General features: G+C 34.8%; 1 protein-coding gene and 1 long non-coding RNA gene across 4 annotated transcripts; one reads left to right on the top strand and one right to left on the bottom strand.

Moving 5' to 3' along the window:
• Positions 1-1,272: 1,272 nt before the first annotated feature.
• Positions 1,273-11,940, top strand: LOC126978316 (uncharacterized). 3 transcript variants are annotated; one of them, XR_007732598.1, is made up of 5 exons: positions 2,819-2,958; positions 3,877-4,046; positions 7,174-7,305; positions 8,435-8,509; positions 10,750-11,940. It is a non-coding gene; the product is annotated as an uncharacterized LOC126978316 (long non-coding RNA). The 3 variants fall into 3 exon arrangements; XR_007732599.1 differs by lacking the exons at positions 2,819-2,958; positions 3,877-4,046 and adding an exon at positions 1,273-1,438; XR_007732600.1 differs by lacking the exon at positions 3,877-4,046 and having other exon boundaries at positions 2,815-2,958.
• A 242-nt stretch (positions 11,941-12,182) lies between these two features.
• On the bottom strand, positions 12,183-20,963 carry LOC126978301 (uncharacterized). The gene is made up of 5 exons (XM_050827054.1): positions 20,787-20,963; positions 19,099-19,320; positions 14,799-14,934; positions 13,791-13,921; positions 12,183-12,346 (listed from the first exon to the last, which is right to left on the bottom strand). The coding sequence occupies exons 1-5, from the start codon at positions 20,792-20,794 to the stop codon at positions 12,208-12,210; spliced, it is 636 nt and encodes a 211-aa protein (XP_050683011.1). The 5' UTR covers positions 20,795-20,963; the 3' UTR covers positions 12,183-12,207.
• Positions 20,964-22,463: the final 1,500 nt, after the last annotated feature.

Below are 22,463 nucleotides of genomic sequence, written 5' to 3' on the forward strand. Positions count from 1 at the left end.
AGAACAAAGTAAATGTAAAGAGATGGGAACCCACTCCAATTTAAACGCCATCCACCGGATCAACGGTGCAGCCAGACTTGTTCTTCCTTACGGAGACGAAGATGTCTCGACCGCGCGATAGAGCTTAATTAACATACCCAAGGTACAAAATTGAGTAATAATTTTTGCCTAATTAATTTTTTCATGACGGGGTATGTGTGTTCGTCTCGGCAATTTTGAGGGTAGGGACCTGTGAACTCTCTAGGTGCGTTTAGGTTTGAATTTTTTGGACCGCGTCTGCTGCGCGTGTGTCTACAGCCTACAGGTCCCATAGTGGTAACTCAAAATCGGATCATCTCATTGAATTGATGACATGCTTCCTCAGACCTCCTCTGTTGTAATCATCTTGCTGATTTCAACGGGCATAATGCCGAATAGCTTGGGTCGCGCACCATAGATAACGCAGGGCGATATGTGCATAATTTTGCATTGGTGTATGGTAGGTATGTCCCAATTGGTTGAGTCATCATGCCCTCCGTATTGGATCTTCTGCTACTCATCCCGATAGTTACTAGGTCTCTATCGACACCACACTTGGAACGTCCGATCATTGCCTGATCAGGAGTGTAGTGCCTATTCTGCGGCCGCGTCGCAGAACACCAGTGACCGCCGCATTTGGCACTACAAGTCAGCAGATTGGGATACGATGCGTTCCTTTTTGCATCCTACCCTTGGTGTAAGGTTTTTTCCCTTCGGATGATCCTAGTACCTATGCCGTTGCAATGGCTAATGTGATACTACAGGGTATGGATATTTTCATACCAAGCTCTGTAGTACCGTACGGTGGCAAATTACAAACAAACAAACACGTGACGCCTGTCGCCACGTGGGTAAGTACGCTATGGTCCATACAGTAAAAGAAAAAGCCGATCTTCCATGCACTCTTTTTCCCTCTGACTGAAAAATACCTCTAACCATCCCGTGGTGTCAGAGCTCTATGCCAGTAGTATTAGTAGTAGATAGAAAACCGTTCGTTGAGCTCTGTTTTCCTTAGACGCCAAGAAGTCAAGCAAGCTGGGTGGCATTATTCCCAACGTGCCTAGTATCGTAATTCTTGGTCGCGAAATCTTTAGCGATTGCCAATTCCGCGGTCATTTGGAAGGCAAAGCCAAACTGACTTTGAAGAAGCTGGGCATCATAATTGATATACAAAAAACCGGGTTTTCTGTATATCAATGGTATTGAGTATTGCTTTATCTCTGGTCTGGCGCAACCCAGTATCAATCACTTCTAACCATCTGACCGCGTGCAACGAATTTTCGCGGACCCAGTGCTCATTGAACGGTTAGATCAGTGGTCGGCAAAGTGTGGCTCCAGAGCCGCATGTGGCTCTTTGGCTTCTCAAGTGCGGCTAGATAGTAGATTTGAAATACAATTGCTGGATTCAAAAGACAAGGAGGTATGGCGCTCTAAATTCGACGTTTGTGTTGAATTGGAAAAATGTAATCTTAGTTCACAACACAAGTGGTCTGCTTTGATTGACTTGGAGAAGGAAAACATGATCATTTTCAACGCTTTGAATAGTGTTAACTATTGACTCTTACTATCAGCTGAAAAAGCCCGCGATTGCTGTTCTTTCCCTTTTCGGTTCCACATAAGTACCTATATATGTGAACAATCTTTATCAAGCGTGAACATTATCAAAAGTTAACTGAGTAGTCGTCTTATTGATGAGAACTTGGAATCATGCTTACCTAACATTAAAAACAACAACATACAAACACAACAACTTACTCATACTTTCCAAGGAGATGCAAGCACATTTAGTTGTTTAGTGAAATAAAAAATTAATATACAAGATTTGGCTCCCATTTTTTTACATTGTTGTAATTGTTCATTATTGACTGTTTGACTAATAAGTTTGCCGACCCCTGGGCTAGATCACTTGGCGTTGGGTAGAGACGTCGTTTCATTGTGTGTCTTCTACCGCATTTAGATGGGAAGTGTTCCGAAGAGCTCCACCGATATCCACCTTCGCACGACACGCCACAAATTAGGAAATCATCCCGATGTGTGGCGTTCCTCAACTTTCTTCCACATAATATAACCAACTTATGGAATGAGCTTCCTTGCACGATTTTCCCTTGACGATACATCAGTACCTTTAAAAAAGCGCGTACACTTATCTAAAGGGCCGTCAATTGTCCTATGATTCCTCTGGTGTTGCAAGAGAATGCAGGCGGCAATCACGTGAGTCCAACCAGGAATGGTCCTTGTCCTCTCTTCCATAAAATAAAACGATGAAACTTCTAATTTGTATTAGTTGTTACCAGTACCAATTTGTTAGCAATATAATATGTAAACTTCCTCTCATAATGTATGTACTAAAATCGTGAATTATATAGATAATACTCCAGTATAATAAAATTTAATATAGCATTATGATGTAAAAATTACTCTTTTCATCACAAAACTAATATTCAACATACAAGAAATTAATATTTCTAGGTTGTTGTTGATATATTTTGGTCAATTATTCCATGATAAGCCCCAAGTCTATTATATCTGGTATAATTTGAATTTGGATCATGGTGGGAATGTTCAGGTTGTCTAAAAGACTTTGGCTAAGGACAAAAATACTACTTGCAATATCTTTGGATTACCTATGGTGTATGTATTTGACATCATTGGAACTACACAACTGTACATAATTTTATTTGTGAGAAAATAAGAAACAAAATGATGAATAAATACATTGTATTTTATAATACTTCATCTTGGCTTCTCAGCACTTCTACCGTGGTTTTTCTTCATCAGATTATTCAATAGAACCTTCATTATTTAAGTGTAGTGATGTTCAAAATAAATTCTCCTCTATTCTTAAAAGAATTGCTCCTTCCTACCCATGATTGCAGTCTAACATAATTGGTGGAGACGTTTTTGAATTTTCCGTACCTTTGGGGCAAGAAACCTGTAATGGTAAATATGTTTAACTATATGTATATATCTATAAATAAATAATACAATTTAATATCCACATGTGCTGCACAATAAGCAAACATGCTAAATATTTATTATTATATGTAAAGATGGCATAATTTGTATTCCACTTTGTATCTTTACTATAAATGTTAACAACATTATTAATGAAAAAGTGCAACATAAAATTATGCAGTAAACCATTGTGTATAGAACACTTGGGTTACAGTATTATTTGAATTCAACACATCCATTAAAAACATGGATTAGCAAATATGAAAATAAATGTAATTCTAAACCATTGTGTAAAGAACACTTAGTTTACAGAATTATTTGAATTCAACATATCCAATAAAAACATGCGATTGGCAAATATGAAAATAAATGTAATTTTAGAATTACATTTATTTTCATGTTTGCCAAGTTTAGACTCGGTGTTTTACTGTGGCTTTTAATGATAGATATAATTGGTTGTTTCATAATTATTATCAGGTGACCCATCATTGTTAATATGGGATCACAAACACAAAATAATCTTTGTAGCTTTATTGCATATTTAAACACTTACCAGATAATTGACAAAATGATTATATTACAAGCTTTTATTAGATTGAATTAACTAGTTCTTATTGATATTTTAGGTAGGTATTAAGCATTGAACCACATACATTATTAGAATAAAATCTTTCACTAGATGTTATTACTATCAAGACACAAATAGACAAGCATTTCACAGTTATCTTGGTGTGTATCATAGTTACCTAAACATATGCTCAATAACTTATTTTTAGTACTACTGCTATTGTTAGTTCAATAGGTATTAAAACCCTTATTATTCTTTTGTGATATAAATAAATCCTTATGTAAGGAACTTTCTCAAATATACAATTGTTTCAATAATTTTTCAATTTTTTTAAGTACTTTCTTCAGGTAACATGAATATGACATTATAAAATAAAAAATCTTTAAAGTTGACAACCGAAATAGAAGCTAAACATAAACAAAAGTGATGTTTTTGTCGCATTCTTGTTTTTTTTCTTCCCTCAAATGGAAAAGGTGAAGGCAGAGCCATGCAGCTATTGTAAACGGTATGTTTTTTCATTAGTTCTATTATAATGATAGGTCCAAAGTCAAGTCTTCAATCCTTTATAACTAAAGTTTTGCCAATGGGTATTATTTCATGTATATTCTCAAGGCCCATATACATAATTCATTCATGAAGGTCTTGCCATGATCCTGATGATAAGTGTTGATGAAAATATCCATATCACAAAAAAAGGTTTCATATGACCCTGTGTAACAAATCAAATATATCTATATAAGCAACTTATGTTGAAATATGATATTTATAAGAATTTAAACCTCAATGTAAGAGGAGGGATGATAAAGCACTCCAGATTGTGATTTTTTAAGAAAATCTAAGTTATGTATTAATTTAGGATCAGACCCATAGAGCTAACGAAACTATATTCAAAGTGACTTTCAAATATTGACTTATAAAGCATTAACAGTATTTAGGAATATATATTTCAAATTCAGATATTTCTATTCAAAATAGGATATAAGTAATATCACCTATTGAAAGTCACAAACCACCAGTCCAAAAGGTATGCCACAGACCTGAGAAGAACCGGTGCAAAATAATCAGTGGGTTTTTTTTGTATAAATATATGGTTACAACATAAAATAGTGCAATAATATTTATTATTTAATAGCCTGTGGGTGATTGTTCCATTCCCAATCTGTGATATCATTAAGAAAGTCATTTATGTTATAGTAACCTTTACCGCAAAACAGGGTGAGTGAAAAAAGCCCTTGGAGAAATACAAGACTCATTAACCTGGATTCCAAAACTAAAAAATACCAACAATAAAGTTATAACAAAAAGAAAAAATATAATTAATATTGCAACAGAGTTTTATCAACAGCTCTATAAAGATGACAATCCGATAAAATTTACCACAGATGATTGAATCAAAACAGTACAAAATGTTCCGCTCATAATGAAACAAGAGGTAGTTAAAGCTGTGTTATCCCAAAAAAATGAAAAGGCTCCAGGCCAGGATAGAATCATGAACGAATTATTAAAATCATCTCTAGAGCCAACAGTAGACTCTGTAGTGGATATTTTCAATAATATATTAATACATAAAAAAGGAGACAAGGAGCAGATGAACAACTACAGACCTATAAGCCTTATGCTTAACTTATATAAAATATTTTCAAAAATAATCTTAGCACCCATTACCAGAATACTTAAAGAACACTAGCCTATTGAGCAAGCAGGATTCCAAAGCAATTATTCAACCATTGCCCATATACATACACTACAGCAGATTATTGCGAAGTATAATGAATTTAGAAAGATATATTATGTAGCATTAGTCAATAGACTTTAATAAAACATTTGATTATTTAAAACACCACAGCATCTGGGAAGCTAACTAAAAAACCAAGGTATAGAACAAAAATATATTAGGAGGCCAGAATAAAATTGAAATCCATTGGTGAAGAATTTGAGATACAGAAAGAAGTTGGGCAGAGGGACCCTTTGTCACCCAAGCTATTTACAGCAGTATTAGAGCAGATCTTCAGAACTCTTAACTGGGAAAGAAAAGGTCTTATCATAAATGGAGAATATCTATGTCATTTAAGATTTAAAGACGACATAGTACTATTGAGTGAGAATCCCACAGAGATACACGAAATGATCAATGAATTAGATGAGGAAAGCACAAAAGTTGGGTTGTCAATGAATACATCTAAAACAAAAGTCATGACAATTGGACCAAAGACAAAAATTTAATTAAGAGATACAAGCATAGAGTATGTGGATGAATATGAATATCTAGGCCAGACAATATCACCAATGGACCAAATGGATAAAGAGATCAATAAAAGGATTGGTAACTCTTGGAAACGCTACTGGTCATTGAAGGAGATCATGAAAAGTAAGGAGATTCCAGCACTAGAAAAAGGCAAGATTTTAAACACCTGCATAACACCATGTATGTCTTATTAATGCCAAACCTGGGCCCTTACAAGCAAAAACATGAGAAAACTGGAAGTATGCCAAAACACCATGCAGAGGAGCCTATTGGACATAAAATTAAAGGACAAAGAAAGACTATCGGACATAAGAGAAAAAACAAAGGTGATCCGCATAACAAAAATTGTCAAAAAACTTAAGTGGAAATGGACGGGTCATATGATCAGAGGCCCAAACAAATGGTCACAGAAACTAACCCATTGGTACCCGAGAGATGCTAAAAGAGAGGCAGGCAGATACTAAGGTGGGAAGATGACATAAAGAAGGTTGCTGGACCAGTTTGGAGTAGAGAAGTGCGGGAGAGAGAGCACTGGAAGGCTAGATATATTGTTAAAAAATAGAGGAAATAAAAAAATAAACATGTTACTCCATCAATAATATCTAGAAATAAAGGCTATCTTTATATTTATCTTTAACCTTTACCACACAAACATTATTTAAAAATCTTTTTGAATTTCGTAATACATTTGTTTTGAACATTTTCTGATATTTTGTTGTAAAAGCATATACAACACCTCACAAAAGACTTACTAACTCAACTTAGCCTAGACTTATAATTTGATAACATTAAAAGCTATACATGGTTTAGAGGAGGGTAGAGCCTAACAAGTAACAACCCTATAATTTATCTATTCCAAGAATAATAACCAAAAACATTTTTTTTTCCAAGTTTTATCTCAAGATTTATATGATTAAATTTCTTTTTATTTTTAAAAGAGCACAGTTTAACTAAACATAATACAGGATGTCAGGCCCAGAAAAATAAATAACCAAATCATCTACTCTGTTTCAAAATTTACTTAATTGTGTACCCAGTATGTTATTTAATATATATATATCTACAATATCAATATATATATTAATAAAATTGGAGCGACTGTTTGTAATATTGAAAACACCGTTTTTTACTACATGTATATGAATATATTATATATGGTATAGTACATACACAAAAATAACATTTTTTACAATTTTTGACAGACTTTTAATGAAAATTAAAGTAATGTTGGAATGTCCAAGAAACGGTCTAACTCTAAAAATAATTTTTAAGGCAAAACAATATTTGCCAGTCCGTACAAGAGAAGTGTAATCCAAATAATTTAACCCAAAAAAACCTCACATTCTTTATTAAAAAAAAATTAAAATCTGGTTCATTAATTTTTCAGGAATTCCAATAGAGACCAACGCACATGCAAGGATATGATGATTCACATTATTGAAATTACCAATGATTTCAAAGAAAACACCAACACAAGCAAATTACATTTTTCGGGATCAAATATTATATCAAGTTGAAGGTGGGTTATTATATTCTCTAGACATTTTCCTCTTGGAAAGCTAAACTGAATTGAAGGTTAGAAGGTTATTATTTTCAATGCAAAATTTAAGCTATTAATTATTTCAATTTTCAATTCAAATTGAACAATATCAAACAATTTATCCATGCAAGACCTATTGGATGGCAAGAATCTGGAGTGGTTTTTAAAACAAGACATCATTTTATACTCATATGTAGCATATTGCATTGCATTTTATATAGAATACAGTCAAGGTCAAAAGCTGTATAACAACAAGATTAAAATGCATTTTTTAATTCATGGACATTGGAAGGCATAACTAGGTATTGATTGCTAAGAACATGCAAAATATTTTCAAGTTTTATAGGGGTGTTGATTATATTTTTTTTTTTTATAAAATCACACATCCAGTAGTAAATGGTAAGTAGTTTTGGAAGAAGTAGAACAGCAAAAAAATCCTAGCAACCTGCCAAATACTTGGGTGGTTATGGGGTCATACATTTAAATTTATTTATCTCTTTAATATTTTTGATTTTTAAACTAACATAATAACAATCTGGTACAGCTATTGTTCATTTACTATTCCACTAGGGCAGTTGAATCTGAATTTTGGAATATCTTGGGAGTTGATTGAGGTGAGGAAGCAGTTATCAAAGGGGATGTTCTAATAATTGGAATAAATTTTAATTCTAATAAATCTGTATAAATTTGAATAGGATTGGAATAATCTATTTGAAAAGTTCTTAATATCTTATTGCAGTCACTGAAATGTAAATAAAAATAATAGCAGGACACCAAAGACTTTTTATGGTTTATTTTGATACAATTTTTTTTGTACATGTTTTAAAATATGCATAAATGTATATTCATTTTCGTAAGTTGATTATATTGCCAGAGCCCGCACAATGCAAAATTGACTCACCTCAAACGCCGACGGTTTACTGACTACTACAAAATGAATGGGACAGTTGCTCGGATCCAAGTGGGAGACTCTGCTGCTATTCCCCCGCCCCACTCAGATCCGAGCTGTGAATGTGTTAATGTTCTCTATATTTATCCCAATCAACTTATGTGTAGGAATAGAAGAATAAGACTTACTAACATTTAATTCAATTTTATATAATTTTAGGGCAATGATGGGCTGCCTAATGGGTCATCATAGATTTACCACTCACAACTGATAGCTAGAGAAGGTGAAACCAAGGTAAATCCAAAGATTGTCCATCATTCAAGCAAACCAAATGATTATCATTAAACCATGTGCATGAATGCACCCACAGCCCCGGGCAAACTATTGATTACATTGTCAAGTCTAAACTTTGTGAACATTGAATTTCAATTACCTGGACTAGATGAAGCCTCAAATGGAAATTCTTTATTGCCACATGCAATATTTTGAATATAATCTTCAAAAAAAGTATCTTACATAATAAGGCATAAACTATTTTGTATTAAAATGGCTACACCACTGTGACCTGTACATATAATACTAGCTGACCCGGCAAACATTGTTTTGCCATATAAAGTATAATTCAGGCGATAGTTTTATAAGTAATAAAATATTGCCTATATTATAGCCTGTACATCATTTTGTTCTATTGTCAATAGTTTTTGCAGCGCACGCAAAAATAGGTTTTCGATTTTACACCTTGTGTTACAAAATAGCAATTTTATTACGGATTCCTAATTTTGAAAAAAAAAAAAAAAACATTATTCTTATTATTACTTCCTCGATAAATGGACTGCCCAACACTGAAAGAATCATTCAAATCGGACCAGTAGTACCAGAGATTAGCGTGTTCAAACAAACAAACACTGCAGCTTTATAATATTAGTATAGATTTATATACTTGACATTTAAGGTGAACTGTGCGGCTTTAGTCGGGTTTCAGATATCAAAGCTTGAAATGAATATGATTGTAATGATAAATGTAATACATTATGTGTAGATTCTTATATGTGGCTAAACTCTGAGCACAAACATTTGAGTATATTGAAATAATACACAAAATAAATTAAGAGGTCCTTTTTATTCTTTACTATAGCAATTAAATTAATTTTATTTATACTTATTAATTTCAGTATTGATTGAACTACCATATGTAAAATAAAATCTGAGTAAAGATGATAATAAATCAATTTAATGTTGTGTAAGTGTGACTCACCGCAAATGAAGCAAGATACACAGTTCTCACAGAATTTGGCTTTGTTTATAACTCTCCCATCACTTCAAACACTGATTGGAACTGGTGGGAAACCGTTTAAATCAACACTATCAGATATTGTAGGGCATGAAAATATAATGGAAAATTTTTTTTGGCTCTTTAGTAACATGTCTAGTTTCATTTCTTAATTTCCTCATGGATCTTCGGATGCAAACTAGATATATTTTATATTTGTAGATGTTAGAGCCGAATATATATTTGTATATCCGAAATGTCTACTGGTGCATTGTGCGAAATGTTAACTCCAGTGGCTTCATTTGCCACTGGTGGTATTGAGTATTTTGAGAGAAATTGTGTTGTAAATCCAGGAATTTCTTGCTTAATGCAGCATTAGGCAGGCCACTTCGCTCGGAGATGACTCCGACGTTAAATTAACAGCTGCAGGGGCAGCAAATGGGCAACCGCACGATGAAAATATTGTATAATTCTTTGTAATTGTTGTGATACCATTATTATATTTTTTTTATTAGTAGCTAGCATATTCATATCACTATTTCTGGCTTGGTGATTTCTACCGGAATACCACAAAACAAACACCGAAATTTTCACCATCTTCGGGATATTAGCGCAGTAGGTAACGGACATTATTTGACAGTATTGACACGTTATGACGTTAAAGTTTAAATAGTTACCATAGAATATTGACACACCTACTAGGACAGACAGACAGACTACACAACAGAGTACCTTTGTATGGAATATACTACTCCTTAAGTATAGAGGCTACTACATAATTATCCGCCCAAAGAGGATGTAAATACTATGAAATATAATCCGCCCGTGTATCAGCCTATCAGAATTTGTCTTTAAATTTAGTCTCGCCGTAATGAGGAGAGTAGGTATTGAGATAGTTGATGATGTATTATGTTTGTGACGCGTTACCACAGACTAAGAATATGTAATAGTACAAGTATAGAAGGCTCACTCCGCAAAGTTAATTAATAGAGCGCTATTAACCTATATTTTTATTCACCCAGAAGTTGCATCTCTTTCCATCGCGTGACTCTCACCTCTTCTGACGCCGTTAGGATTGTCTTCTTTACCCAACTAGTATAAACTCATTTTATAAAAATAGCTCAGTTTATTCTATAATATAACAAAAGATAAAGAACATATTTTTCTACCTAATTCGCGGAATGCCAAAAATTTTAAAAGACCTAACCTAACGACACAATATTAACGAACACTTACTTTTTCTTAATAAACGTCAAATTTCCAGAAAAATCTCAGCAACCATTGGGCAATCGGAGAATTATACTCGGTCCTTCACATAACCCCACAAGAAGAAGTCTAAGGGTGTGAGGTCCGGAGAACGAGCAGGCCATAGCAACGGTCTCCCGCAGCCGACCATCCTCCTTCAAAGGTAAAGGCGCGAAGAAAAGAAAACTCATCATAACTCCTGTTTCACAGGTGTTTTATAATAGCACAAGGCACTTATAAAACACTTCACAACCTGAGAATACCACTGGATTTTAAAGCAGCATTGAAATGACTGCATATAGGATTTTGTTTGTTGCAGGGTTTTGTCTTACGACGTTACCATAAAAATTTTCCGCCGAATCTTGGTTATATAGGCGTAAATCCATATATTTTAAATTATTAGCCTTTTTATTTAGAAATTGCCAAATATCTTTTAATGATTTTAAAAGATGTTTGAAAATCTTTAATGCAAGGTACCTACACTTCAAAAAAGAATTGTATAATCTTGTAAATGAAGTAAAATGTATATCAAGACTGTGTTGCATCTATACAGACTATACATTTGCTAGTATTCTATCTTACCAATAAGTACAAGCTGTAATATGATATAGTTTAAATGTGAAATTCAGTATAACAATGTAACACAATATTGATTTTGTTTGATAAGCAAACTCTTTATTAGAAGATCATATTGTATGTATTTGTGAAGTACAATAGTAATTTATTTAAGAATGTTTGTGACACGAACCCTTAAAGCAACCAGAGGGATCCAAATAGATTAATGTTCGACGAGATCCCACTGACCTTGCAGTATGACAAAAGCTGCTATTCTGTGAGTGTCAGAATATACAATAAACTGCCCATTAATTTAAAATTATCAAATAAGACTTTTTAAGAAAAAACTTAAACAATGGTTAAGTGAGCGATTATTTTATACCACTGGTGAATTTCTAAATGCGAATAGTGTGACGACATGAAATGTGAAAATGTATATAAAGAATTAATTAAATAATATCATTTTATTGCTACTGACTTCCAGACATATTTCAGCCAAATTATTTAATTTTTTTATGTGTTTAATAACTTATACCTTTTATTGTATTTGATAAATTTGCATGCCTAGTTAAACCTGGAGAAAAATGTGAAACTGTAAGATTGTATCATCGTAACATACCATGCTTATACGCAAATAAAGAATTTGATTGATTGATGGAGCTCTTTTTATTTCTATTAATCCAAAATTTTAAAATAATGGAAAATTATAGGCTGGACCATTTTTATCGACAGCAAAAGCACACCACTATTATATCGATATCGATATGTTTGCTGTACCTCTTAACAGCAGCCTACATACATAACGGTTATTTAATGCACCTCCTAAAATCGAAACCAAATCCATAAGTGTTTTTTATTTAATATTTTAAGATCCCATCTTAGAAATCAGAACAACCATTTTACAGTAAACGTTTATTTTCTACTACCACTGTGATAGTAGATCAAAGTCGGTATGTCTGCTCAGTAGCCAGGGTTTCGGTTTGTTAGTGGGACCTCCACCGCGCTTCAATTCACCGCTTTTTGAACCTTTTTCCTTCTTCTTGCATGAATGCCAGATGAATCTGTAATTACCAGTTTAGTTAAAACTAGAAAACTACGCAATCATAATTATACACTATTTGTATTATAATATTATTACAGAACTATTATATTTTAATGTTACGCCATCTATGAGTTACACTTTGAAATACAATAAACACATTGACAGAATAATGTAGCGTAAATACAAATACGTCGCGCATCTACTTCCGTTTAAAATCATGTAGATTGTAGACCGTATAACACCGTGATATTATACCTATATCAAAATCAGAATAACTGCGTATCCTCTTAGAAGTACAATTCTTGTTGCTTCTCTAATACCTACCTAATTAGTTTATAATAAAATCTCAAAGCAACCAATAGGTAGCGCTGTCATACAAAAATGAATGTATGTAAGTGTTGATTGATATTATTAAAATAACTGCAATTTCTCCTTAGTAGAAGGAACTACTTCTATCTTTTTCATAATAAATTACTTATTTTGCAAACTTATTATAACTGAATGGAAGTCATGATATAACTATAAGAATAAAAAGAAAATAAATGAAATGATTTATGGTACTCTTGTAATACTTCATGTCATGTACGTTGATAACTTATAGGTGTCGCTGGCAAGTAGGTAAGATTGAACGACTGTGCTTTGTTTTCATAAGATTCCTCTGCTATTGCAAAGGCTCGTCCTAATGGATGATGACTCGTTAGCATCAGGCCAGGAAGTCAGAAGAATTGTAATTTGCACAAAAATAATCCAGACAAGTGTGAGCCCACAGCCCCACCGCGGGTTCCGTACAAATTGTACGTACGTAATATTGTAAGAAAATTTTAGGTACCGACCATATTATTATCAAAGTAGTTTTTTATTTAGTATCTAATTTTTTATGATTTAATTACAAATGTACGTGTAGTTTTCACATTTTCTTCTATTAAACGACAAGCATAGGTAGTTTTTGGTCAGCGAAAAATACCCTTGAGTGTCGAAATATGTTTTTGTGGCTTAAACGGCCGTACCTTTTTTTACCTTTAATAATATTGCACGCGATAACTTTTCACCGTATGTCACTTGTCGCTACCGCTAGGTGTCGCTGATGGTTATTGTTTCGGTTGAAAATGAAATGATTTTAATATGAGGGCAAGCCGTATCTAATAAACTAGGATAAATTCCTGGTAAACGTTGTTTTTACATATGAATAAAGTACCCACGCTCATTGTATGTATAGTCATATGTAATAAAATAAAATTGATTGAAGTGTTTGTGTTGCGAATATTTAGATATTTCTAAGTCAAAAACATATAGGTGCCGGGTAAGTAATAATCAAAAATTATATACTTAAAACCTTCTCCGAAAGACGCTGCATGTTACGATATAAGAATTATTCCGATCGGTTCAGTAGTTTCCGCAGTTAAACCGGAAGAAAACAAATGCTCTTCATTTATTGATAAAGATTTCGAAGGTTCGTTAGGTACCTGGGCGTTCTAATTGTCTCGTTGTGCACAGGACATTTGAACTCCCAGTCTGGCAATTGTAGTATATAAATGATTTCTTCATCATCATCACCATCTTTCTTCCTTTCCGAGTTGTCTGTCTTCGGGTACGGCTGTAAAATGAAATCACGTCAGTTTCATAGTCAATTTACCTGTAGCAGTAGGTATTCTTTGTACAATATAGAATAGACTACCAGATGCAAACAAACGCAGAAGGCACCTCTCACTCACTGGTAAGTACAACATACTAAATTACGTGACAGTTTTGGCATAAATGAGGTATAGGATATAACATACTAAATGATTAAAGTGAAACTTTTATTACATCGTCTCAAACTTTTTCGTCTGTGTGTTGCATGTCGCGTGACGGTCGGGCGGCACCTATAGTTCGCAGCAGCTGACCGTGTAGTGTATAGACTTTTACTCATTTGTGCCAGTGCTCCACGCTATATCGTTTGTTTTTGTCAGTGCTTAATGTAAATGTTGTTTGTCAGTGTATAATGCAATCCTTTTCAATTAATATTCTTAACCAGGGCTAAGACACAGAGTTCAATAAGAATATTAGTTGGAGACTTAGTCTACTTTTATTATTTTCCATTATCATTCCAATTTTCCAAGTATAAAATTAAGATTGGTAAAGCGATTGTTATACCCGTAATGGAATATTATTCCAAAAATTTTTAGTTAAATGTCTATATGTGAAAAAGTTTCTCTTTTACCGTGGTTTCATAAAACCACACAATCCTTTTTATAATATGATTAGTAAATTATTAATTGGTATAAATACAAATAAGGATATCATCCCTACCAATACTATAAATCCATAATTTTAACGTCTGTCTTACGAATTTTCGATCAGGTCACGTGTCCTGACGTAAGTTTAACATTATATACCGATCCCAAGAAAAGTGCTCAACGCCACTAAAGAAGTTTTCACTTCAAAAATGAAAAATATATTCTGAATTTAGCTTTGAAGAATATGGTACTCACGAAAATACTGGGTGCCGATATAGCTTCGCTGGGGTCCAGGAAGCCGTCTAGAATTTGTTGGTTGATCTTGGTCTTCCTCGCCATGTTGAAGTGCTTCACATCCTCTTGGGTCATAGGAAAGGTGATCAGAGGCCGCCTGACAATCATTAAAGTGCCAGTAATAAGCTAAATACTTCATATTTTTTATTTAAACACTAACGGCCTTACAAATAAACTTGGTATAAAGTTATAACTAAGCATAAACAAAGAATATGCAAAATGTTTACAATATCGTTGACAACATGTCAATACAATGATAATTATGAAGTTTTCCGAATGACAAGCAGCATTGCAAATAAACGCGGGAAACTTTATACGTCCGAATAAACCGATCGTAAGAAAAATGTCTAATTGTAAACATTTTGCATTTTCTTTGTTTATGCTTAGTTATAACTTTATGCCAATTTTATTTGTAAGGCCGTAACAATATTTCATAATATAATAAAATCTTAAGCTGCAGAGTGCTGAGTCTGTAAATTAAATATTAAAAAAAAAAAACTTATACATAAATAACTAACGAAACAAAGTTTATGACTGTTTATCGGTTTGTCCTTTTTTGGAAATACCAGAAACAACTTAACTGAATGGAGTACAGTTTTATAATCGCGAGCTTGATTGTAGAAGTGATTTAGATATGATGAAGGTGCCTACTAGAAGTGATATAGCTGACAGTTAAGTGACAGAAGGTACCTATCAGAAGTTATATATAACTAGCTGATCTGACAGACGTTTTTCTGTATATTACAATAAAAAAAATACTGTTTTATACTAATTTGTCAATAGTATTTCAAAACATCAAGATTGATTTCGTAACATATAACCTGTTGTTATAATGATTATTTCACAGCAGAACTGTTAAACCGTGCATCAATAAATTCTCTCACAGAAAGTATGACCATACAAAGTAAAAATCGGAATTAAAAATAATTATGAGTCCCAAATCGAAATAAAAACGTTCCTATCTCTCAAGTTGGACTAAACTGCACTCCATGTAATCCCCATTTAAATCCGTTCATTAGTTTAGGAGGCCGTCGCGGACAAACAATGTGTCAGGTAATTTATATATATTAAGATATGTCGCCTCACAGAAATGTAATGACTTGTAAATGATGATGAGACGATTCAGTAAGAACCGCAACGAGTATATATCGTGTATATATTTCAAAGTCAAAAGTCAATGTCAAATAAACTTTAACCATTTTGGCTTAAAGCAAGTGCTTTTGATTGGTCATTAAAAATATTTAAGTTGTTTGAATTACTGACTCGACTATATATTCGGAAAAAGAAGAGTTCGTGAGAAGAACATACAAAGAACAGAGAAACTAACAGCCACTTTTTCAATCAAATACAGTATTTTACAATGGCTGCAATAAACATAACAAATTAGTTTGTAAGGTGCTGGCATCAAGTACATAAATTGAAAGTGTTTAAATTACATCAAATATTTCAAAGTTATAAATAATAAACTGTATAAATTGTAGTGTATGTATCACCTTTATAAACATATGCACACACTCATCTCTCCAACAAGTAGATAGGTAGTCCTTTATAAGTAGTTGCATAGAGTAATAAAGGAGCTTATAATCGCAGACAGACTTATAATCATTTAATAGCCGAAACTCCAATATCGCATGGCGACGCTGCCAGTGCGCTGTGCAGATAGTATTATAGTAACAAGTAAAGTGCAGTCAAAATTTTTTTTTTATGGAATAGGAGGACAAACGTGCGTACGGGTCACCTGTTGTTAAGTGATCACCGCCGCCCACAATCACTTGCAACACCAGAGGAATCACAGGAGCGTTGCCGGCCTTTAAGGAAGGTGTACGTGCTTTTTTTGAAGGTACCCATGTCGTATCGTCCCGGAAACACCGCACAAGGAAGCTCATTCCACAGCTTTGTAGTACGTGGAAGAAAGCTCCTTGAAAACCGCACTGTGGAGGACCGCCACACATCCAGATGGTGAGGATGATATCCTAACTTGTGGCATGTCGTGCGAAGGTGGAATTCGGCGGCAGGAATCAGGTTAAACAGCTCTTCAGAACACTCCCCGTGATAAATGCGGTAGAAGACACAATGAAGCGACGTCTCTACGCAACGCCAAGTGATCCAGCCGTTCACATAGCACTGGGTCCCCGACACTTCCAGCTGCTCTGCGTTGCACGCGGTCAAATGGATCGAGCTGATACTGGGGTGCGCCAGACCAGAAATGACAGCAATACTCCATGTGTGGCCAGACCTGCGCTTTGTAGAGCGCTAGTATATGGGCCGGCTTGAAGTATTGCCGTGCTCTATTAATGACGCCCAGTTTCTTTGAAGCCAATTTGGCTTTGCCTTCCAGATGACCACGAAATTGGCAATCGCTCGAGATTTCGAGACCCAGTATTCCGATACTAGGCGAGGCTTTGAGGGAAGTGTTGTCGAAGAGCGGTGATACGACAAATGGGGTTTGTTTTAGTGGTAAACGCGCAAACTATACATACTATACTATATATATACTATATATTATAACATATAAACAACATTAAACATTTAATGCTTCTGAGAGCTTGAATTCATTGATTAAAATAATTTCTTCAATTAATTTCTTTATATTACATAACAGCGAAAACTCTTCCACAGACCACATCTACACCAGTAGTTATATAAACAGTTTTTATAACTAAACTGCTTTTATTTAAAAAAAAATACAAGTTGATAATTTTTCACCATGACATTGCTGTCATTTTAAACACAATTGCTGCACACGACCGTAAATCTCCGAAGCCTTGCAAGCATTAATGTAATGTATGTGTGTATAGGCGACAGCTATTCTCCCGCAAGGATTCAGCAATTATATTGTTACTTTTTTATTTAATATACAAATTTATTTGTACCAAAATTAATTAACGATGCGGGACTCGAACCCGCGCCTCTCGGGTAGGTACCGTTCCGAGCGCTCTTACTAACTGAGCCAACTGTCCGAGTGACGCATCGATCAGGTATAAGATAAATTTTGGTCAGGTTGTGGCTCCGTCTACTGGATATACTTTACTGTCGATAACCTGCTCAACCCCAATACTTGCATATTATCTATATAATATATACTAGCGGACCCGACAGACGTTGTCCTGTACACACGTGTTAAATTTGAAAAATCGGTCCAGCCATTTAGGAGGTAGTTCAGAGGAGGAGGTAGTAGTATGTACAAATTAAATTGGTATAATAAATCCAAGAAGGGAGTGATATCACTTAAAAATAACAAACAGTTATTTAAATGTCTATAGTTGGCTCGTATTGTATTCTTGCATTCTATTTAAAAGCGAAGCTAAATCTCGGTCAAATTCGATCGAATCAAAAATACTTTAAATATTTTATGTAAAACAAATAAATACAGACAAGTACGTGTCGAACCGCGCACCTTCGTTGTGTTAAAATAAAAACAATAAAGTGTTTCAATTAATCGTATATGGAAAAGGAATAAAACCACTCATGCAATGAAATTGTGCTCGCCTGAAATTCCAAACGTATCATAAAAATACGAATTCAAATTGCCCAATTTCATAGGTCACATGGAAGTAACTTGTTACCTATAGATTTACCAGTATTTTTTTAAATAATAGACGCAAATATATTCTAGGTAGTACCGTAATTGATGTTAGTTTAACCTCGTACCTTATTCATGAAACTAGGCTACAAGCCGACGCATATTCTAGCGCTCTAAATCTCTGGTCTGACGCACTCCAGTGTCAGCTCAAACTATTTGAACGCACCCGACGCAGAGCTGCTCGAATTGTCGTCCAGTGCTGTGAACGGCTAGATCACTTGGCGTTGCGTAGATTCATTGTGTCTTCTACAGCATTTATCACGGGGAGTGTACCGAAAAGCTGCTTGATCTAATTCCTACCGCCAAATTCCAGCTTCGCGACAAATTAGGATATTATCCCCACCCATCTGGATATGTAGAGTCCCTCCACGGTGCGGTTTCGAAGGACCTTTTCCTACGTACAACCAAGCTGTGGAATGACCTTCCTTGTGCGGTATTTCCAAGATGATATAACATCTCAAAAACCTCAAAAAAAAGCGCGTATACTTTTCGAAAAGGCCGGCAACTCAAGAGAACGTGGGCAGCAGTGATCATTTAACATCAGGTGACCCGTACGTTCGTTTGTCATCTTCCATAAAAAAACGATCGCGTTTCTGAGAAATATTCCATGACAGACAGCTTCCCTATTGTCCCTTCGCATTCTAGATGACTTCAGTCCAAGTGCGCCTTAAAAAGTACCTGAATGGATCCAAATACAGCGCTCGCTGTGGTAATTTGAAATGTTTTTTTATGTAGTCTTCATCAAGGAGCTGAAAGTCTGACTGAGCCGAGGTGGAGGGTGCTGATGGTTGTTTGCTTGTAGTCTGTCGCCCCGAGTCGTCGCGAGGCACAAGGCATATTAATGGTAAACTAGACTGGGCTGTTCCCCTACTAGGTCCACCTGATGTGCACGCGCAACAACTGAAACAAAAAAATAACTTATAGGCTTACAAAGGCAAAACGAAGAGAAATATTAGAAGCCAAAGAAACCAAATGTCATCATTAGGTTGTTACAAGTTTACGACCTCAAGGGAAACGCATCTGTTGACCCCTATTATTGTCAATGTCCATGGGCGGCTAGTTTGCCCCTTTCAAAATATATAACCGCCGCGCTGGCGGGAAAACAAAAATATGGAATCTCTCGTAACTGACGCATAATCCATGTTTTGATTTACGGACACCACGGTGTCAACACCAAACTAGACACGAATCATGACGCGTCCAAGCTGGTCACATACCAAATTGGTGGTGTGACCAACCGGACACCTGGTGAGTAACTGTATAATATATTATAAAGGTAGTAGCGACTGGTTGCGCCACCACTAATTGCTATAGAGCTGTATGGTGTCTAACTCACTCGGCCGCCAATCTGGCCGCCAGTGAACGTCATTGCGTGCAACATGTGTGCACTGTTGTGTTTTGTTTTTAATTCCATTTGTTAATAGCATAAGATGGGTAATTTCGATAAAGAAAGGTTTATTATCGAAATTCAAAGTGGACCATCAATTTAAGATATCAGATAATTCCGATAGAGATTTATAAATGAAATACTGGGTTAATTAAGGATAAACCCACCACTGTTTCTTTTATCTCTTAAAGTTTCTTTTCCTACATACATACAGCAGAGTACTATCTTTTCGAGTTCCATTTTGATACTGTCTCAGTGTAGTTTCGTCATTCTGATGTCAATTTTGTTAGCTTAGGGCTATATTTCACTGGGACACGTTGTCTCAGCAAAATATATGCAACATGGCTTAAACCATGCAAGTGCTAGTTAAATAGATCTGGATATGTTCTGCTAACGGCTGCATCTCCAGGTTCTTACATTGTCTTTAGCCGCATCTATCGTGAAGAGTGTTAACATTCAACGTTCTTCATACATCGTAGTCAACAAAACAAAAACTTCTTTGGAAAAAAAGCTAGAGCTGCTTTCTCTTCGGTCTCTCAGATCTTCGCCCGATAGTTCTACCCCCAACGAAAACCGTAAAGATCTTGAAATTTATTGTATTGTAATTGTATTTATAGAAGATGAATAAGTCGTGGGCCAAATGAAAAATTAGTGGTTGATCTTTTAAGAGTTGAAATATTATATCAAATATAACATTATTGAGTCATTTTGATTGTTTAGTGTTAGAAGGCAAGCAGATAGTTAATCTAATCCTATTTATTAAAAGATTGCAGTGTATGAAGTTTTTTCTAGCCAGTGACTCAATGGTTCAATTATGACTGAATATAAGTTTGTACAATGTACAAAGTAAGTACAATCTTGTAAGCCAGCTTGTATAGAGTAATAATATATAGAGTACTCAGTTATTGATAATATCTACAAATATAAATATATCTGCATATAATATGAACGTAAAAAACTGTTTAACATGGGACGTTACCTTGCCATTTCGGAGCAGTTCCTTTTTTTTCCAAAACAAAAATTTGTGAGCTATGACGAAAGCATTTTTAATTTTACATTTTTTTAAAGAAATTTATTACCATCTTGCTGGTTTTTTAATTCTTTAAAACTTCATTACGGATTGGTATGTGACGTAGTGTTTTTCATAAATTGTGACAATAAATAAAGAAGAGAGATACAGTGGTACTAAGAAGTTTTGTTAACTTATTTTGGAATAATTTAACTCTAATGTCATATGGTTAGAATATACTAGCACACATATGCTTAGTTTTTATTATTATTTAGTATCTATATATACCTGTATAGCCAAGTGGTTAGCGATCCTACCTATTAGGCTAGAGGTCCCGGGTTCGAATCCCGGTAGGTGCAATCATTTATATGATGAATATGGATGTTTGTTTCCGAGTCATGGATGTTTAAATGTATTTATGTATGTTTAAGTAAGTATATTGTATTAAATATATCGTTGTCTTGCAACCCATAACACCGGCTATATTTTTTTTTTATGGAATAGCAGGACAAACGAGCGTACGGGTCACCTGGTGTTAAGTGATCACCGCCGCCCACACTCTCCTGCAACACCAGAGGAATCACAAGAGCGTTGCCGGCCTTTAAGAAAGGTGTACGCGCTTTTCTTGAAGGTACCCATGTCGTATCGTCCCGGAAACACCGCACAAGGAAGCTCATTGCACAGCTTCGTGGTACGAGGAAGAAAGCTCCTTGAAAACCGCACTGTGGAGGACCGCCACACATGCAGATGGTGGGGATGATATCGTAACTTGTGGCGTGTCATGCGAAGGTGAAATTCGGCGGCAGGAATCAGGTTGAACAGCTCTTCGGAACACTCCCCGTGATAAATGCGGTAGAAGACACACAATGAAGCGACGTCTATACGCAACGCCAAGTGATCCAGCCGTTCACAGAGTACTGGATCCCCGACAATTCGAGCTGCTCTGCGTTGCACGCGGTCAAATGGATCGAGCTGATACTGGGGTGCGCCAGATATATGCTATATTATATATGCCTAATTTGGGGCAAGATAAGTTGTGTAAAAAGTGTATCAATATTATTATTATTATTTTGTATATATACACATTATATAGTGGTAGTCACATGCAAACTTATGTACTGGAGAATATAAACAGCAGTTACCTAGTTCAATTACTATTAAACACTTCATTCATAATTTAGACGGTATATTCATATGTCTACTGTGGTATATATTTAAAAAGTTTTCAGTTGAAGAACTATTTTTGCATGAATATATTATGATTAAAAAAAACGTGATGAAAAACAAATTTTATCACTTATACTAATTTAGTATTTCTTACATCGAGCACACGGCAAGTATAAATTCATTATCCTGATATTTGAGTTATTATATATATTCTGAGACGCTAGAAATAGCTGCGGCTCTTAGCTCAGATTAGCTCTCGATAGTGGAGTTCCTTGGAAAAATATCCATATGACATTTTTATGGCAATCTATGTACCTACCGTTAAAAATATTGTGTAAAAAAATGATTTGATACGTTCCTTCTCGGATAGAATTAGTAGGGAAGGACGCTGTAATGTTTTAACATAATATATAGGGCAAAACACAAATAAAATTTGAAAAAAAAATATTAACGATGCAGGACTCGAACCCGCGACCTCTC

This window comes from Leptidea sinapis, chromosome Z, assembly GCF_905404315.1.
Source record: "Leptidea sinapis chromosome Z, ilLepSina1.1, whole genome shotgun sequence".
NCBI lineage: Eukaryota > Metazoa > Arthropoda > Insecta > Lepidoptera > Pieridae > Leptidea > Leptidea sinapis.